General features: G+C 41.1%; 1 protein-coding gene across 2 annotated transcripts in view; it reads right to left on the bottom strand.

Moving 5' to 3' along the window:
• The window catches only part of shisa10.1 (shisa family member 10, tandem duplicate 1), a 77,204-nt gene that overhangs the window by 38,081 nt on the left and 20,909 nt on the right, over positions 1–18,214 (bottom strand). Inside the window, exon 2 of one of the 2 annotated variants that reach the window (XM_020510882.2) lies at positions 17,888–17,942. In XM_020510882.2, the coding sequence (XP_020366471.2) occupies positions 17,888–17,942 (55 nt within the window). Of the gene's footprint in view, positions 1–6,094; positions 6,333–17,887; positions 17,943–18,214 lie in introns of those variants that run through there. The other variant, XM_020510883.2, reaches the window with a different exon arrangement.

Here is an 18,214-nt window from a genome sequence, read left to right on the forward strand (position 1 = left end):
CACCACCAGTCATTTCTCTCTAATGAGAGGGCAGCCCTGCAGTGCTCTGGGACAATAGCAACTTTACTATAAATAGCAAGGGAAATAGAATAATAAAAGAAATAGGAGTAAGAGCAGCCAAATTTGGCCCTTAAATCTCTTTTGCCATTCAACAAAATCATGGCAGAATTCTGCATTAACCCTACTTTTCCATCCAAACCCCAAATCTATTGATACTCAAAAAAATCTTGCTGTTAGTCTCAAATATACTCAAGATGTCGCTTCCATAGCTCTCGGAGTAGAGAATTCCAAAGATTAACAACCAAGTGAAAAAATGTATCCACATCTCAGTCTTAAATGGCCAACCCATACCCTGAGACCATAGGAGAAATATGTTTGCACAAGACTGATTTGCTTTAATTCTTTACGGCTTTTGATTTGATTTATTATTGCACAGTTAAAGGTTTTGTTCTGCATGCAGTACAGGCAGATCATACCATATAAAGTGCATTAGGGTAATAGAACAGACCAAAGGATACAATGTTACAGCTGCAGAGAAGGTGCACAAAGAGCGAGATCAACATTTCAATTTAAAATTTGAGAGGTCCATTCAGAAGTCTGATAGTGGGGAAAAAGCTGCTCTTGAATCTTTCGGTGTGTGTATTTAAGCTTTTGTATCTTCTGCCCAACAGAAGAGGTTGGAAGAGATTATAACCTGGGTGGGAGGGGTTTTTGATTATGTTGGCTGCCTTCCCAAAGCAGCGAGAGGTATAGATGGAGTCGATGGATGGAAGATTGGCTCACATAATGGACCGGGCTGTATTCACAACTCTCTGCAGTGGGGCAGAAAACTTCTCAGAGATAAGACCGACCCCACCGGCTAAGCTGCATTGTCTGTCCCTAGAATCACTGTCCCATGGCACCACTAGAAACATTGCCAATCATTGCTGAACCTTTTCCCATCCATAATCTCTAGTTCTAGGCTGCCTACAAGGAGAAAATAGCCTCTCAGCAACTTTCTGTCAAGTCCAAGGGAGAGATTTAGCGCATAAATCAAATTCTTAAAATAGTTTTATAGGAATATACGTGTGCATGTTCTGAGACTTAACCCCACAAGACTCCAAGCAGAAGAAAACTTTAAAGCAAATTTACACGGATAGGCTTCAAAGCTGTCCCAAGAAAAATACTTACAATCCTGCTGAAACATTTTTAAAATATATAATCACGTTACTAATTCTGTAGGAATGCTTTCTGAGTTAGTTAATTAGTAATGAGTTGAATGGTTATGGAGAACTGACAGGAAAGTGGAGTGGAGGCTGAGATGAGATCAGCCACAATTGTATCAAATGGTGAAGTAGGGGCTGGATTGCCTACTCCTACACCTCGTTCTCATGATCTTACGTTCCAAAGCTATTCATTAAAAACATATACTAACCTGGGTTTACAGGTTATTACATCAACAGCACACTGTTCTTAACAGCCTTAAGTTATAACAATAGCTTTATATTGTGTCTTTCTTCATTTGGCAAACCCTGCCTTTTGTTTTACATCCTGGTCTAGTTTCCAGTAAAGATTCGTTTCTATTTATAGAGAAGCCAATGTTACAGAAATTAAATTTTCTCTGTTTACTGTCCTGGATGAGGGAAGTCTGCACTTCCTCCATCATGGGGTTTGGATGTTTGCGGAAGTGACGTCTCTTTGCATTCCTTTATAAATGGGCGACAGGGCTGAGAGATGGAAATCACCCTGATTTCCAACAGATCTACTTCTTCCTGGTAGGAGATTAGACATTTAAGGATAACAACTTGCCATGTGGGAGTCACAATTGATGAAATCAAGGTAAACATTTTTGAAGGAGAGACAGGATCATTGTCAAAGTCATGACGACAAGTTTAATTTATATCTCCAGCCCTTTAAAACCGATTACAAAAAAACTGCAGTTAAAAAAGACCTTCTCTTAACGTTTGATTGACAGACCATCTGCTGCAGGTTAGTAAACAAATAGCATCTAGTCATGCAATTTCAATAGTGTCTTGTTTATAGTGAATGCCACCCTCAAGTGGATCACAGAGGGTGTACACGTGGGCACACAGCCCAGAGCATTGTGGGCAGTTAACATCACAGGCCCCATCCACACATACGCTGGCAGCCATTTGAGAATCTGAACTAGGAGTTGGATGACTCCTTCTTCAACATGGACAGCACTGGGGAGTGGCAGGAGTTGTTGGGGGAGGGGAGGTGCAAAAGAGGGGCATTTGAAGAGAAGGATGGAGGGAGCAGGCACAGAAACAGTATCAGCCCCAAGGAATACCCTCCCAGCTCTCAGGCCCCTCCCTGGAAAGTGTGCTGGTGGGAGAAGGCCAAGTGTTGAGGCAGTAGCAGGGTCATTGGGGGTAGAGCTAGAGTGCTGGCAGGTAGGAGGAGGGCAGACCAGCGGGGCTAGCATTTGTTTGAGTTCCAAAGTTTACAATTAACTCAGGGAGAGTTTGGAGTTCACAGCCTGACAATTTAAAGAGAAGTCTAATAAGCAATTATCCATCCTGGGCGTCCGAATCAAAGCTGGTTAGTTTTTGTGCAGGATTAACCACTTGTGAATTAAAAGATTTGAACAGATGCTACAAATGGGAATTGGTTTTAAAACCATTACCATGTATAAGAGAACAGGCTGTGTTGCTCAACTGCTTTCTCAACTCCAGAAGGCTGTGGCAGGCTATTAGGAGTGGTTGGAGGAAGAGGGCTTCAGCTGGCAAGGAGACAATATGGGGCCATGTATGGTGAGGGGATTGTGGATGGGCCTAACAGTTAGTAAAACAACCAAGGTGACGTCCTAGAGACTGGAGAAGGGTCTAGTCACCTCAAAACTCACCCGTCCCTGTGTCCACTTCTGCTCTGCCTCCAGGGTTGAGCTACCTGATTCTATTCCACAGCCACTTCCCTGGAGTGAAAAGTGCATGTTTTGGGGGTAACTTTTACTGACAGTGGTCTAACAATGTGGAAAAATTCCTGGTTTCAGCTTCCAACACAGTAGCCAAAATGTGACTTAGAAATATCCAAATACAGCAGAGAGATTTATTGGAGCGTAATCAAGTTTTTAACATAATAATCAATACTGTGGCTTTAAGGAAGCCTTTTATGTGGATTAGGAGAAGTAAGATACAAAAGGCAGCATTGTAATCTGAAAAAGCTACCAGTTAAAATTCAATGGCAACAAGGATTACCATTTAAAGTCAGTGATCTACAACTGTTATACAAGCTTCGCTTGTTCAACACATTTCTATCATTGGACCAATCAACCCCCACAACTTTTTTTAATCTCACTTTTCTTTAATGCTCCTATCCTTAATAATATTTGTGGTTACTCGGTTTCACTTCAGAATCCTACTGCCTCACAATTTCCCAAATCAAAGGATAAACAGACTTCAAGGGTGATAGACTCCAAGATTTCTTAGTTTTCTCTGAAGAAATACCACCTTCCGTTTTATCCCTGCTGAAAAAAGGGGGCACAAAAACATTTTCACAGTGATGATTTTTATTTTTGGCATAGGAGAGAAGTGTCCTGGCTTAGTAAGCTCTCCAACAATTTGTTTGTGGTGTGGTGCTAACACTTAGAGACCAACAAGCCTCCAGTGACTAACACTGTGTGCTGAGAATGTTAGGGTGCGACCTAACCCTAACTTCTAGTGGATAGTGAAGAATGTTAGCTAAAATTACAAAATGATCTTGATCAGTTAGGCCAATGGGATGAGGAGTGGCAGATGGAGTTTAATTCAGATAAATGTGGGGAATGCATTTTGGTAAAACAAACAAAGGCAGGACTTATACAATTAATGATAGGGCCCTGGATGGCGTCGTAGAAAAGGGAGACCAAGGGGTTCAGGTACATAAATCTTTGAAGTTTGCATCACATGTAGACAGAGTGGTTAAGAAGGTGTTTAGCATGCTTGCCTTCATTGCTCAGACCTTTGAGTGCAGGGGTTGGGAAGTCATGTTGAAGTTGTACAGGATGTTGGTGAAGCCTCTTCTGGAGTACGGAGTCCAGTTCTGGTTGCCCTTTTACAGGAAGGATATTATTAATCTGGAGAGGGTTCAGAAAAGATTTACAAGGACATTGCCGGGATTGGAAGGTTTGAGTTACAAGGAGAGGCTGGATTGGCTAGGACTTTTTTTCACTGGAGTGAGGGAGATTAAGGGGTGATCTTATAGAGGTTTATAAAATCATGCGGGGCATTGATAAGGTGAATGCCAAGTGTCATTTTCCTAGAGTGGGTGATTTCAAGACTGGGGGAATATTTTTAAGGTGAGAGGAGAAAGTTTTTTTTTTTAAAATGGGCAACTTTTTTTCCACAGAGTGTGGTTCACGTGTGGAATGAAGTTCTGGAGGAAATGGTGGACGTGGGTACAGTTACTACGTCTCAAAGACATTTGGATAAGTACACGAATAAGAAAGTTTTGGAGGGATATGAGCCGAGCAGAGGCAGGTGGGACCAGTTTAGTTTGGGATGTCTGGTTGGACTGAAGGGTCTGTTTCTCTGCTGTATGGATCGATGACTCCTATATTTGAAGCGTGACATGAGTTAGAAGATGCTTCTTCAAACAGCTGACTTGTTAAGTCAAGTTCTCAAAAGGTCTACATTACTATGGTCATCGGCAGCTGGGATCATCTTTATTCATGAGTTGGTTAAACACATCAGCCTGCAAGATTCCTTCCTTTAAAACCATCTGAATTCACATCCCACTCCTGTGTAGTGGGAAAAGATACTGACGTTGGTAGTGTTACAGTCCAGTAATCACTCTTATTTGATCTTTGTTTGGCTCCAGAAATGATGCATGAGAAAACTGCAAAAAAAACTAGCAGCATACAAATTTTTAAAGTTAAAAGGATTCTTAACATTAATTAGCATTATATAAATGAAGGACAGAATAAGCCCATCATATACCTCCTAAATACATTCCATACTGATGTGTATCAGTTACTCTGAAGGTAGAAGTAATATCATTGAAGAAACAGAAATGACCAATTTATTGGGAAACTCTGGAAAATTCTTCTCCAACATTTAAAAAAAATTAAGCAGGTTTGAGGAGACCACTATAAGCCAGTCCTCAGCGTTATTCCAGATAACTAATAATTATAACTGGCAATGACCTTCTTATGCTAACCAATTAATAAAGAATGAAATTACACCTTTCAGAATCAAATAAAAACAAATAATGAATAATTTTTAAGTGGGTATGCTTTATTTGTCTACATAGTCCCACAATAAAATTAATAACTAGCTAGTCTGGCTTTAGTGACACTGGTTTGCAGAAGAATTATTGGCCAGTAAACAAAACACCAACATCCTGGTCTCATCATCTACTTGGTCAGCAGAGCAGGCAAACATGAGCCTGGTTCAAAAGCTCACTTGAAGGATGGCCAGAATCTTATTTCCTGAGTTTTTCCATTGGTGGGCAAGATGGTCTGGGGTCATATCAGTGGTACCCTAGCTCTGAAGGACAGGAGGAAATTATAGTGGATCTTGCCAACCTCCAATCATTAATAATTTGGCCTCAGTCAGGGCCTACCTACCACGTAATTCAGTAAGATACAATTTTCCCATTGATAAGCACCTAATACTGATTGCAATAGATCACAGTTTGCCAGCTGCTCCCAGTCTCACTCACCACCAGCAAAAATAGCGAACAGCAGCAATGCAAGATAGGGATGGAAAAACAATAGACAGGACTGCTCCCCTTCAATTTTGATCTTTGAATCCCAAAGGGAAGGGGAAACATAGTCAAGAACAATGGATTTTACTTCTCTGTTAGGTCCAACCGTGATGTGCGTTATGGAGGGTCTAGGTGGTACAAAGTTCTTCCAAGCTTAGCACTGAGAGCTCCACCCAAACCGTTGAAAATAGAGAAACCCACAATTAGGGAGTAAACAAAAGCGTTAACACGTGCAGATTCAATGCATACTTCCTGGAACAAAAAGGTTTCAGTCACTACCGACGCCGTCATTTTCACTGCAGGAAATCACAGTGCATCTTTCTTTGTTCCTCGCTTGTCCAGCTTACTCTTAATCAGCTCCCTGCCATGCAAATTATTGAAGCAGATACAAGTAAAAGTTCAAACTTACCTAAAACTCATTTTGAATTAAATTCAAAAGAAATTAAGCACAGTTTCCGAAACCGTGTGTGTGCAGATGTTCAGAACTCGGTAAAATGTAGCACCATCAGTAACTCAAATACAACAAGCTCTTTGCTGGGAAGGGAGAATAAATATCATCCAGGCTCTACGCCCTAAAGATAATGAAGGTTCATGATGTGTAAAGCAGCGCAGACACTAGCAAGGCTGCTACGTTGGCAGCAGATAAATAACCACGTTCAGCCACGCCCGGTTCGGCTGCATCACACTTGGGTATCAGCCAGTTAAAGTCAGACAGTCCTTCCTTATATTCACAAGGAAAAATGTAATTGACTTGGAACCACGCTGCTAGCAGCTTTGAGTAGCCACTTGATCTATTTACCGCCTGCTGATACTAAATATGGCTTTTTTTTTGGGGGGGGGGGGGGGGAAGAACCCTACACTTCAGAGGGAGGAATGCAAAATCCCGTAATGTGCAAATCTTCCAACACTTCCTTCCTTTGTCAGTTTGCAGCTCAACAGTTTCCCAAGCTACAGTCTCAGAGTACCAAATCTATCTTCTAGGCAAAGACATTTCTTTTAAATTCACCACTCTCGATGCAGTCACTCCTGTGCGTGTTTCTGCTCTTCCAAAAACAAAACGATAGCAACAGCAGATTGGAACATTCCTCAGAGCTAGAAAGTGCAGTGGTAAGGAGAACGGGAAAAGGTGCCTTTCCTTCCGTGACTCATTTTCCAAATCTGAGACAGATGTTATGTTAAAGGGACCGATGGGCTCATTGTATTGTTTGGCTATTCCTTTTTTTTTGCAAAAATGCTGTTTTTACAATAATCGTAAAAGCAACTGGTCAATTAAGCCTTGCACATGAAAGTACAACTAATGGGTAACAGAAACTTAATCTAATTTGCTTTCTATTAGCACAGAGGATTAATGTTCAAATCTGTACATGTCCAAGCAAGTCTTAGGGATGGGCATACAGTATCAGCATTCCGCAGAGCTAGAGAGTCTATCATAATGATTCATCAGGCTGTCATGACATCAAAAACAAAAGACGCAACACAGATCCACTCCATGTGAAACATAAGAAGGCGTCATCTTGTGAAGCCATTCCAGAGATACCCTGACGTGCCATAAAGCAGTTTCTTGAATTATGCGCAGAAAAAGGCCCTTCGGTCCACTGAGTCTGCCCTGGTCCAAAACAACTATAAACTTAATAAAAACTGAAAGAACTGCGGACGCTGTAAATCAGATTCAAAAGCAGAAATTGCTGGAAAAGCTCAGCAGTCTGGCAGCATCTGTGGAGAGAAATCGGAGTTAACGTTTTGGGTCGAGTGAACCTTCTTCAGAACTACATATCTTCATTGCTCAGACTTATGTGTTTAGGAGTTGGGACATTACGTTGAGATTGTACAGGAGATTGATGAGGCCTCTTCCGGAGTACTGTGTCTAGTTCTGGTCTCCCTGTTATAGGAAGAAGATTATTAAGCTGGAGATGGTTCAGAAGAGATTTCCGAAGATGTTGCCAGGAATGGAGGGTTTGAATTATAAAGAGAGGCTGGATAGGTTGGGACCTTTTTCACTGGAGCACAGGAGGTTGAGAGGTGACCATATAGAGGTTTATAAAATCATGAAGGGTATAGATAAGGTAAATAGCAGGTGTCTTTTCACTAGGGTGGACAATTTCAACACTAGGGAGCATATTTTTAAAGTCAGAGAAGAAAGATTTGAAGAAGACACAAAGGGCTGTTTTTGTTTCTTTTTACAGAGTGGTTCATGTGTGGAATGACCTTCCAGAGGAAGTGGTAGATGTGGGTACAGTTACAACTTTTAAAAGATATTTGGATAAGTACATGAATAAGAAATGTTTGGAGAGATATGAGCCAAGCACTGGCAGGTAAGGACTAGTTTAGTTTGGGATAATGGTCTGCATGAACTGGTTGGACTGAAGGGTCTGCCTCCATACTGTACGACTCTACGATTCCATAATTATTCTAATCCCATTTTCCAGCACTTGGACCTCAGCCTTGTATGCCTTAGGAAGGAGTACAATGCAAGTTTACAAGAATGACATCCGGACCTTGGGGCTTATGCTACAAGGGGAAATTATACAAATTAGGCCTATTTTCTCTTGAATTTAGATAGTTAAGAAGTGACCTGATCAAAGTCTTCAGGTCATTAACAAAAAAAGACAGGGTAGATATAGATAAACTTTTTCCACTGGTTGGAGGCTCTAGAGCTAGGGAGCATAGACTAAATTTAGGGCCAGACTGTCCAGGAGCAATGATAGGAAGCATTTCTACATGCAAAAGGTAGTAAAAAGTTTTAGAACTCTATTCTGTAAACAGCAGTGGACACAGGATCAGTTGCTAATTTTAAACATGGGATACATAAATTGTTGTTAAGCAAAGGTATTAAGGATATATGGAGTTTGGCCACAGACGAACCATGATCTCATTGAATGGCAGAATGGACTTAAGGGGCTAAATGGCCTTCTGCTGTTCCTATGTTTCTTGGCATCTTAAGTGCCTATTTGATGTGGTCCAAGTGCTGCCCTGTTAGCTCATGTAATATAATCTAGCTCTGGATGCTTTACCAAAAAAATGTGCGCCTCCTCATTGAAGCACCCTCTCACTTACCTACTCTTTACTGCAGCAAGCTTCTCCTCTCAACTCAGGAAGCCTCTCACAAACAGACAGCAGGAGTAGATCATATAGTTTTGATTTGATTTAATTTATTATTGTCACATGTTCTGAGATATAGTGAAAAGTATTGTTCTGCATGCTAACCAGACAAATCATAACTTACATATGTACATCAGGGTAAGAATGCAATAAGGTATTACAGCTCCAGAGAAGGTGCAGAGAAAGATCAACTCTTAATATATGAGACGTGCATTCATAAGTCTGATAACAGCAGGGGAAAAAGCTGTTCTTAAATCTGTTGATACAAAAGTTTGAGAACACGTATCTTCTGCCCAATGGAAGAGAATATAACTGGGGTGTTCTCACACCTTCTCTGCCATTAAATAGATCCTGGCCTCACCTTTGGCTTTAATTCCAGTTTCACCTTCCTTCTCCCTCCCCCCAACCCTGCTCTGTCTCGTGATTCTTAGAAGTTTGAAATAATCACACTGTTTCACACAGATATTACAGCTGACAGCAAACAAGGATTCTCAGATCTCACTATGTGGTGCGGAAACAATACTTGTTTTTGTTTGGTACGCAGAGTGCAGTCCATTAGTAAGTACTGTGGCATCCCAGATATACTGATGAGCTTAACAATATAGCTCCAAACATTTTTCAAATACGAGAACAATTATAATATCATTCTTTTTAAAAAAGTAACACCTCTATATATCAATGGCTGTTTCAAATCATTAACAGTCTTGATATATTAGGTCAAGACTAAAGAAGATTAACAATCAACTTTTATAATTGAATTTAACACCTCAGGTGTAAGTTATAAAACCACTTAATATTTCAGAAATGACTATTTACTGACAGAGTCGAAACCCTAGGATAAGTTTGAAAGGACTGACAACAACATTTTAGGCAACTTAAACAGCAGCTCTTAAGGCACACATAACATTTATATAACTTCACTTTATAAATTACAGCACCATCAGAAAGGAACCAGACTGTATGAAAGTGAGCAGCTGTCAGTTTAAATGACAATGAATTGACCATTCCTTGAACTATTCACAGACATTCAAAGATAATCTGTTTATTCAGATGGATGCAGACCAAGCCATTAAATGCACTTTGGACAACTGAGCCTGGCTGAGAAGGGAATTCCATTGGCCATCCAAATTGCAATCCAAATCACTTTAAACAACGGCCTTGCAATGAGGGTGTTCCCAGCTTACTGTGACTACATTTGGTAACTAGTCAATTTGTGAAGGGAGATCATATGATAGCAAGAAAACACTTTGTATTTGAAGGGACTGCTTTTCCAGGGTCAGGAGGACCATGAGAAGACTGAGTGAGTAACAGCAAGACGACTCATGATCGAATTCCCCTGGTGACCAGCCATTCTGAAAGGAAATCCCTTGCCTGTATTCTGACATATAGGCAGCATCTTCAACGTAAATCAAACAGCTGCTAACTTCAGAGCAAAGGACAAAAGATCATCAGTCAGCATTTTAAATCATCTTGCTGTACAATTAAGGAAGATTCTCAAATGCTTCCTGCAACCATCCAAGTTATCAGTCTACAGGATCAGAATATGAATGATTTTCTTTTCTGACTCTTAAATAATTTAACGTGCCTTACTGCATTGTAACTTACATCTGCATGTATTGTATGTGAATCTCTTGAAAGCATAAGTGAGAGAGAGTTGGAGTGCTTTTCTGAATTATTTTTACATACTGGGTGTTAAATGCATAAATGCTATATCCTTTCATTTTAACAATTACAAACAGGTTACAAGAAAACTTATCTGTATGTGTCTGTTAGTCACAGCATGTAAACAGTTACAAGTCTTGTTTTGCGTTTCTAAAAAAAATTGGTCATGGTATCACATGGGTGACAGGATGTTGTGGCTTTTCTATTAATCTAAGGTCTTAGATGACAGCACACGGGAGAGGCTGGACCAGTCGTTATCTCTGGATAAGCTGACCAAGGCCCTAGAGTCCTTAGAAAAGAATAAAACTCCTGGAAGCAATGGCTTACTGGCCAAGTTGTATTCAGCTCTGTGCGACTTGATTGGCCAGGATCTGTATGAGGTGTATGATAGTATGCCTTTGGCAGGTAGCACGTGTGAATCCACGTGGAAAAAGATCACCACCCTCATCTACAAGCAGGAGGAGGAGGCGGAAATTAGACATTGGCAACCAATTTCACCAATGAATGCAGATTATAAATCATGCTTAAGGTGATCATCAACAAGCTCAGGTCTGCTCTGGGACTGGCGATTTACCCCAAACAAACCCGTGCTGTACCGGACAGCCTGATCTCTGAGAGCCTTATGCTCCTCAGGGTTGCAACTGTCTACATGCAGGACAGGGGTTAGACGTCTGCCTAATCAGCCTGGACCAGGAGAAGGCCTTTGACAGGATATCACACACCTACATGTGGGACATGCTCTTCCAAACGGAATTTGGGAATGGAATCCATAATTGGACCCAACTGCTCTACACTGGCATAATTATTGCAGTCTCAATCAATGGATGGAAATCAGAAAGCTTCCCAATTAGATCTGGAGTCAGGCAGGGTCGCCACCTCTCTCCTGCTTGTTTGTGTGTTGTACAAAGCCTTTTGCCGAGTCCATCAGGAAGGATGTGAGCCTGAAAGGGGTGACTATTCCAGGCAGCGGAGGCCTGCAGGTCAAAGCCTCCCTGCACATGGATGACATGGCCATTTTCTACTCGGATCCACTTTCAGCATGCAGACTTATGAGCATCTGCAACCAGTTCGAACTGGCCTCGGGAAGCAATGTAAATCGAGGCCATGTTCTTTGGGAACCTGGCCCTCCAAACCTTTATCGCCTTGACTGTCAGGACAGATTACCTAAAACCGCTAGGTATATGGTTCGGACGAGCTGGGGCACGCGCCCAAAATTGGGAGGAGTGCTTCGCCAAGGTGAGGCAGAAACTGGGCTTTTGGGAGCACCGCTCCCTCTCCCTGGCCATCAGGTGTGAGAAACTCTAGGTGTTGTATGTGGCACAGGTCTGACTCATTCCCTGAACATGTGCCATGACAGTCACTCAAGCCGTCTTCCCCTTCATCTGGAGGTCAAAGGTGGGCTGTGTCCACAGGGACACCATCTACAAAGCTCTGGGTAATGTGGGGGGTTGGTTGGAGAACGTACCTGACGCCGCCCTCATCATGATGGCACCTTTGTGTGTGGCTATATTAAGCCACGTGTAGACCCTCGGTACGCAAACACCAAGTGTCATTATGTACTGAGGTTCTACCTGTCCCTGGTGTTGCGAAGGATGGGACTGGCCTCATTGCTGTGGAATGCTCTATGTAGTTGGACTGTTCCACATCACCTGTTCCTCGTGGAAAAATTTACAAAGGAAAACATATTTGATGACAAGCTGATCAGGAATTGGTCAGCACACTTCGTCCTCGAGATTCTGCAGGAAAAGGAGAGGCTGGATCCTGTCGGGTTATTCCCTGAGCAGACCGTCAAAGTCATTTGGCAGAATGCCTCATCGGAAGAACTTTCCAACAAGCACCAAGACATTGTTTGGCTGGTGGTGAGAAGGGCACCTACCTGTGAGTCCACCGCATACTGCCATCAAAACAGCTGCAGGGGGTTAGGGACTGTCACACAGCTCCTGCTGGAATGTGCCTCTGCAGAGGAAATCTGGACAGAGATGCGGTGGTTTTTGTCAAGGTCTGTCCTGAGTAGCTCCATGACACAGGACTCTGTGCTCTATGGTCTGTTCCCTGGGACACACACCAAAACAAACATCAACTGTGCTTTAAGAACCATCTACTCAGTGAAAGACACTCTCTGGTCTGCTCGAAACTTGGTCTTCCAGTGTAGAGAGTTAACCTTGACCAAGTTCTGCAGACTGGCAAATTCTGAGGTCCAGGACTACATGTTGAGGAACACACTAAAGTTTGGGGCAACTGCCGCCAAGGCACTGTAGGGCAAGACCACTGTCTAAGATCTTTCTGCCAAAGTATAACAACAGTCTATTCAGTTAAAAGGACCCTCTTTTTAACCTCAATGTATGTAAATAGTATCTGGCATGAGTAAGAAATGCCTTTGGCTTTTGTAACTGCAAGGAATGTCAAATTCCCATGTTTGTTTTTCTTGATATGCAAAGACTGTACAGAACTGCTTCAGTATCTGTGGATGTAGATAAAGAGTTTTTGTGAATATAGCATATTTTTGCAATGGAAACATTTCCTTCTGATCTGAAGCCACAGATTGCAGTCAGTCTTTGGCCTGGCAAGTCCCCTCAACATCTCCGTGATGAAGCTGCAGCTTATGTTTAGTTTTGAATCACCCTGCCCGCCTGTTGTTTTTTGCGTATTTTACAGCATCATGCTGAGCCCACTTTGCTTGGCTTCTTGCATTGCATGTTTCCTCTTTCAAACTCTCTAACTCTCTCACTGTTTGTTATTGGTCTCCAATAAATTATCTCCAACTGTGTTATAGTGTTAAATTCCATCTGCATTTCACTAATTTGCTGTCAGAATTTGGCACTAGCTTTTTTTCCTCCCTTTTTCAAGTTCTTCATTTTGAAGCACATGAAGTCCCCACTAAAACTGTGATCCAGTGCCGTGAAATGTGGGTTCCCAGTTTCCAGGAGGGCGCTGAAGTCACCAGGTATCTGCCACGATTCCATAAGGAGATTTCGCCATGTTTCACATGTTGTTTAAAACTGGAAGCTGGATATTAATGAGTTGAGTTGTCCCATCAATAAGATGTTTACCTAATTACAATTTCCTTAATTAGTAACTCGCAGCTGCCATGTCACTCAGAAAAGCATAAAAAAGTGCAGCAAGTTGGTTCTGAAACTGATATAGGTCCCACCAGATTTCTTATCTGATTCTTCATATGGGGAGGTGATGGCCTACAGGTATTATCACTGGACTGTTAATCCAGACAGCCAGGCAATGTTCGGAGGATCCGGGTTTGAATAACGCCATGGCAGATGGTGGAATGTGAATTCAATAAAAATCTGGAAATAAGAGCCCAATGATGCCCATGAATGCATTGCTGATTGTCAGAAAAAAGCCCATCTGGTTCACTGATGTCCTTTCGGGATGGAAACTGCCATCCTTAACTGGTCTGGCCTACATGTGACTCCAGAGCCAGAGCAACGTGGTTGACTGTTAACTGCCCTCTGGGCAATGAGCTTTGGGCAATAAATGCTGACCTAGTCAGTTCTGATGAAGGATTCTGACTCAAAACATTGACTTTCCTGCTCCTCTGATGCTGCCTGACCTGTGTTCCTCCAGCTCCACACTGTATTGACTCTGACTCCAACTCCAGTATCCACCGTTTTTGCTATCTCTGACTCCATCGTCTGATGAATAAATAAAACAAATTCTGCCAAAATCACACTATTATACTTATCACTTAGATCCCTGTAAGATTCCACCTAAAGAACTAGCTACAAGCTCAAAAATACACTTTTTATCATCTACATCAGCAGGACGAAGGAAGAAAACAAAAAAAACACCAACTTGCAAGCAAATACAGATCTGTTCTTATTCCAGAATAAAGCATTAGCTTGAAGCTGTTTTCCATTGGTTATTGGCATCTGGAATTTGATCCATTGGTGTCATATGAATTGGTCTTTCTGACTGTTGATGGAGTCCTGAGACCAGCAAACATGGGAGTGACAGCAACATTGTGATAAAATCACACAAACACATTGCAATCAAGTCTTGATTGTCACAATACCACTAATCTACATATGTGAATAGACCAGAGTTTCATCAGTCTGCGAAGGCTGGCTACATATTGCAAATGACCAAATGATGGAATATGTTATGGTTAACACACTTTCCCTAGACATGAGGCAGTACGAAAGAAGTTTTTAAAGAACAACTAGTACAATAGCACAATATACCTATTACATCAAAGTTAAAAGACTAGATGAATATCCACTTGCCAACAAACATGTTCAAACTACATTAAGAATACTCGATAAGCACTGAATTAATTAGTATGGGAGCACAAACCATAATGATGACTATTGTACAACTTAATTATCCAGCAATTTTCCTCATCTGACGCAATTATGAAAATAAACGTCATTTTGACTATGCTAATTTCTTCTTAAATTGTTTGTAGAAGATGGGTAAAGATTAGATTTACAGCAGTTACTGACTACAATGAACATGGGACTGAAATGGCATCAACAAGCCTGTTAAATTAAAAAAAGACAATGCAAAGAGTTTTTAACATGGCATCAGTGCAAACAATGTTGTGCAGTTGGGTTGTGACATCATCTGCATTGACTAGGTGTAAACAGTGGAAGAGCAAATACAGAGAGTGCTTTCAAATCACTTGTTCGCTATACACCAACAATGGAAAAACCTTCATACGTCTTCCAAGTTTTGGAAGAGGAATGCTTGACCCTTCCTTTACACATTGTTCTTCACTGTTTATATATTAGCCCGTGCTCAACTCTCAGTTGCTCCCTTAGAAGGCTGATTTAGCATGCATAAAGGTTCTCAAGGCAGCAACAAAAAATTGTAGACAGCATATTCCCTTTTTGCTTTGCACAAGGAGATATCAGAAGTTCTACTGAAAAACCTTGGATTAATTTCAAATTGACATGACGACCTATGATCAAACCACCTCTCTGGCACTGAAAACTGCATATACCTAAAGTGAAATCCCATCACTTCAGATATTAATTATTGTTGGAGATCTAAAATAACTGTTGCAATATTTTCTCTTTCATCTCTATGATTGCACTTTTCTTTCCCTCTCTCAATGCCATCTTTCTTTCCTATCCTTTATTTCACTTTCTATGATTTTAGACTGAATCAAAGTTTTAACTTATCCTTCTTTTAGACTCTGCGTGTCTTATGAAGGCTACTTTAATCTGAGACACAAGCTGTTTGTTCAGTATGGACAGGATTCAGATTCCCTACAGAGCATGCCACAAAGTTTTCTGTGTTGTTTGGTGACTATTGTCCACAACATTGAGGTCCTTTTCCTAATCTGTTTGTAACAATAGGGAGAAACAAAGCTACCAGATTCCATTCATTCAATTGCAAAGCAAAGGAGAACAGTCAAAGTGCCTTTATGAGTCATTCATATTTTATTTTGAAAAAGTCTTTGAAAATACTACAAAAGCTGCTATTTGTCGTCATTTTTAGGTTTGTTTTATACAAATGCACAGTTACATCACTTTGGAAACAGCATTTTGTAAAACAGATTCTAAAGCACCAGTTAAACCAAAGCCAGAGGAAAAGGTGAGTTTTTTCTGAGCTCTGCCCTTGTACACAATCAGTTCCAAACATCCTGTTAAATCAATTGTTTGACAGCATTCAAAATTCACTGCTAAATATATAAATGATGCTTACTGGACTGTCAATACTGCACCAGTTGAGAAACTCATAGTAACTTCGTGAGGGCAACCAGTAATTTTTCCCAGGAACTGAAGCCAGACAACTCATCATTCCTTTCATCTTAGGCCAGTAAGTTTAATAGTTTATTCTAGCATCAACTTTCTTAGTGCAGATTTTACATCCCCAAAAAGCCAATCATATCCTGCTGATGTAATGATGTGGCAAAAATAATCATTGATTTGGGCATTTAGCCTCTGGAATTTGGATTACATTCCAAATCAGATTACTGGAATGATCTCTGTTGCAAGGGCTTGAAAATTTAAGAGATTTTGAACAGCCTCATTTCAGTTCTATAGTATAAAACTACCAATGAAACTTCACACATTATTAAAACATTGTTAGGGTAGAACATAATGCTCAATTGTGTGTAGGTCATGGTGTATGGGAAGTACAGAATATTCTTCACTTTCATAGCCACACACACATTTCTCCTTGATCACCTCCAACTAACTTCACTTCGGTCTCCAAAGAGAAGATGAATGAATGTCCTCAATGCTCACCCATCTCCAGGCTGCCTCTGTGCCAATTCTGGGGTTGATGGACCTAGTTCTATGTTACACCCACCTCCACAGTGTTAATTTGGATCTAACAGAGCTCTTTGAATCAAGGTGAATCAGGAAGTTTGCCAACTTGAGCTACCCATGATCTTAATGAATGGTTAAGGGGCATTTATGACCCACTCTTATTTCTTATCTGTACAGAGTGACTCGGCTGCTTAGCTGATTTCCGGTTACAAATGACTGCACTTAAGGGACATGACAGGATAAAGGCTGAGAGGCTATTTCCCCTCATGAGAGAGTCTAGCACCAGCGGGCATATTCTCAAAATTATGAGGCGCCAATTTAAGATTGAGATGAAGAGTAATTCCTTCCCTCAGAGGGAAGTGTGTCTTTGGAACTCCTTGCAACAGAGACTTGTCAGGCAGAATCCTTGTGTATATTTAAGACTGAGACAGATTCTTGATCGGTAAGAAAAACAAGGATTATGGGGAAAGGGCAGGAAAGTGAACATGCGGAGTATCAGATCAGCCATGATTCTGTTGAATGGTGGAGCAGGCTAAAGGCTGAATGGCCTACTCCTATTTTTTAATGTTTTTATGGACTTACATTGCCTTGGGCTTGAATTCCTCTTTTAAGGCAAATTTCTTATGAAATCAGATTCTCAAAATGGCATCCGTGTTCCAGCAATTTTGATACAAGTTTGTAATGGAGAAAAAGGGACAGTTTCCTGAATCTTATTGAAAGTTCCGCTTCTCCACCACACTCCATTGTCCCACCATTCCTCCCACTCTGACTCTACACACTCCGTGTTGCTACTCGGACCACAAGATTGACGCTGTGTATCATTGCTATAAAAACTGTATATTTTAAGAGAGGATAGTGCTTTAGGGTGCACTGACGAGCCAACTACCTGTATAAAAACATGACCAACTGCCATGTGTAGTCCAGAAGAATGTCAGAAGCAAGTTGCATATCTAGTTATCTGTAAATGTAAATTGTAGTCTGAACTGTTAAATAAATCAGTATGAGTTTTTCAAATAAAACCAAAGCCACACATCTTAATCTGCATTGTTTACCAATAACACATTCAACAGTGACCAGCAAACCAAAACCAGAAGCTCAACAATTGAATGCTGCTTAATTGGAATAACTCATTCTAAAGCTATTACCCACAATGAAAAAAAGATTCAAATTCTGTCTTACAATTACTGAAAGAAAATGCAAATACTTACTGGTTTTGGTGGCGACAGAATGATGAATCATCGTCATCGCAAGTCCTTGCTGAAACTGGGGTTAACAAAAAGACAAAAATCTGGATCAAAATAGAGATTTCTGAAAGTTGGAAAGAGCGTAGCTACCAAATATGAGATAACACGGTGTAGAGCTGGATGAACACAGCAGGCCAAGCAGCATTAGAGGAGCAGGAAGGCTGACATTTCGGGCCTAGACCCTTCTTCAGAAATGGGGGAGGGGAAGGGGGTTCTGAAATAAATAGGGAGAGAGGGGGAGGCGGATAGAAGATGGATAGAGGAGAAGATAGGTGGAGAGGAGACAGACCG

Source organism: Rhincodon typus, chromosome 16 (genome assembly GCF_021869965.1).
Source record: "Rhincodon typus isolate 14 chromosome 16, sRhiTyp1.1, whole genome shotgun sequence".
In the NCBI taxonomy this organism is placed as follows: Eukaryota; Metazoa; Chordata; class Chondrichthyes; order Orectolobiformes; family Rhincodontidae; genus Rhincodon; species Rhincodon typus.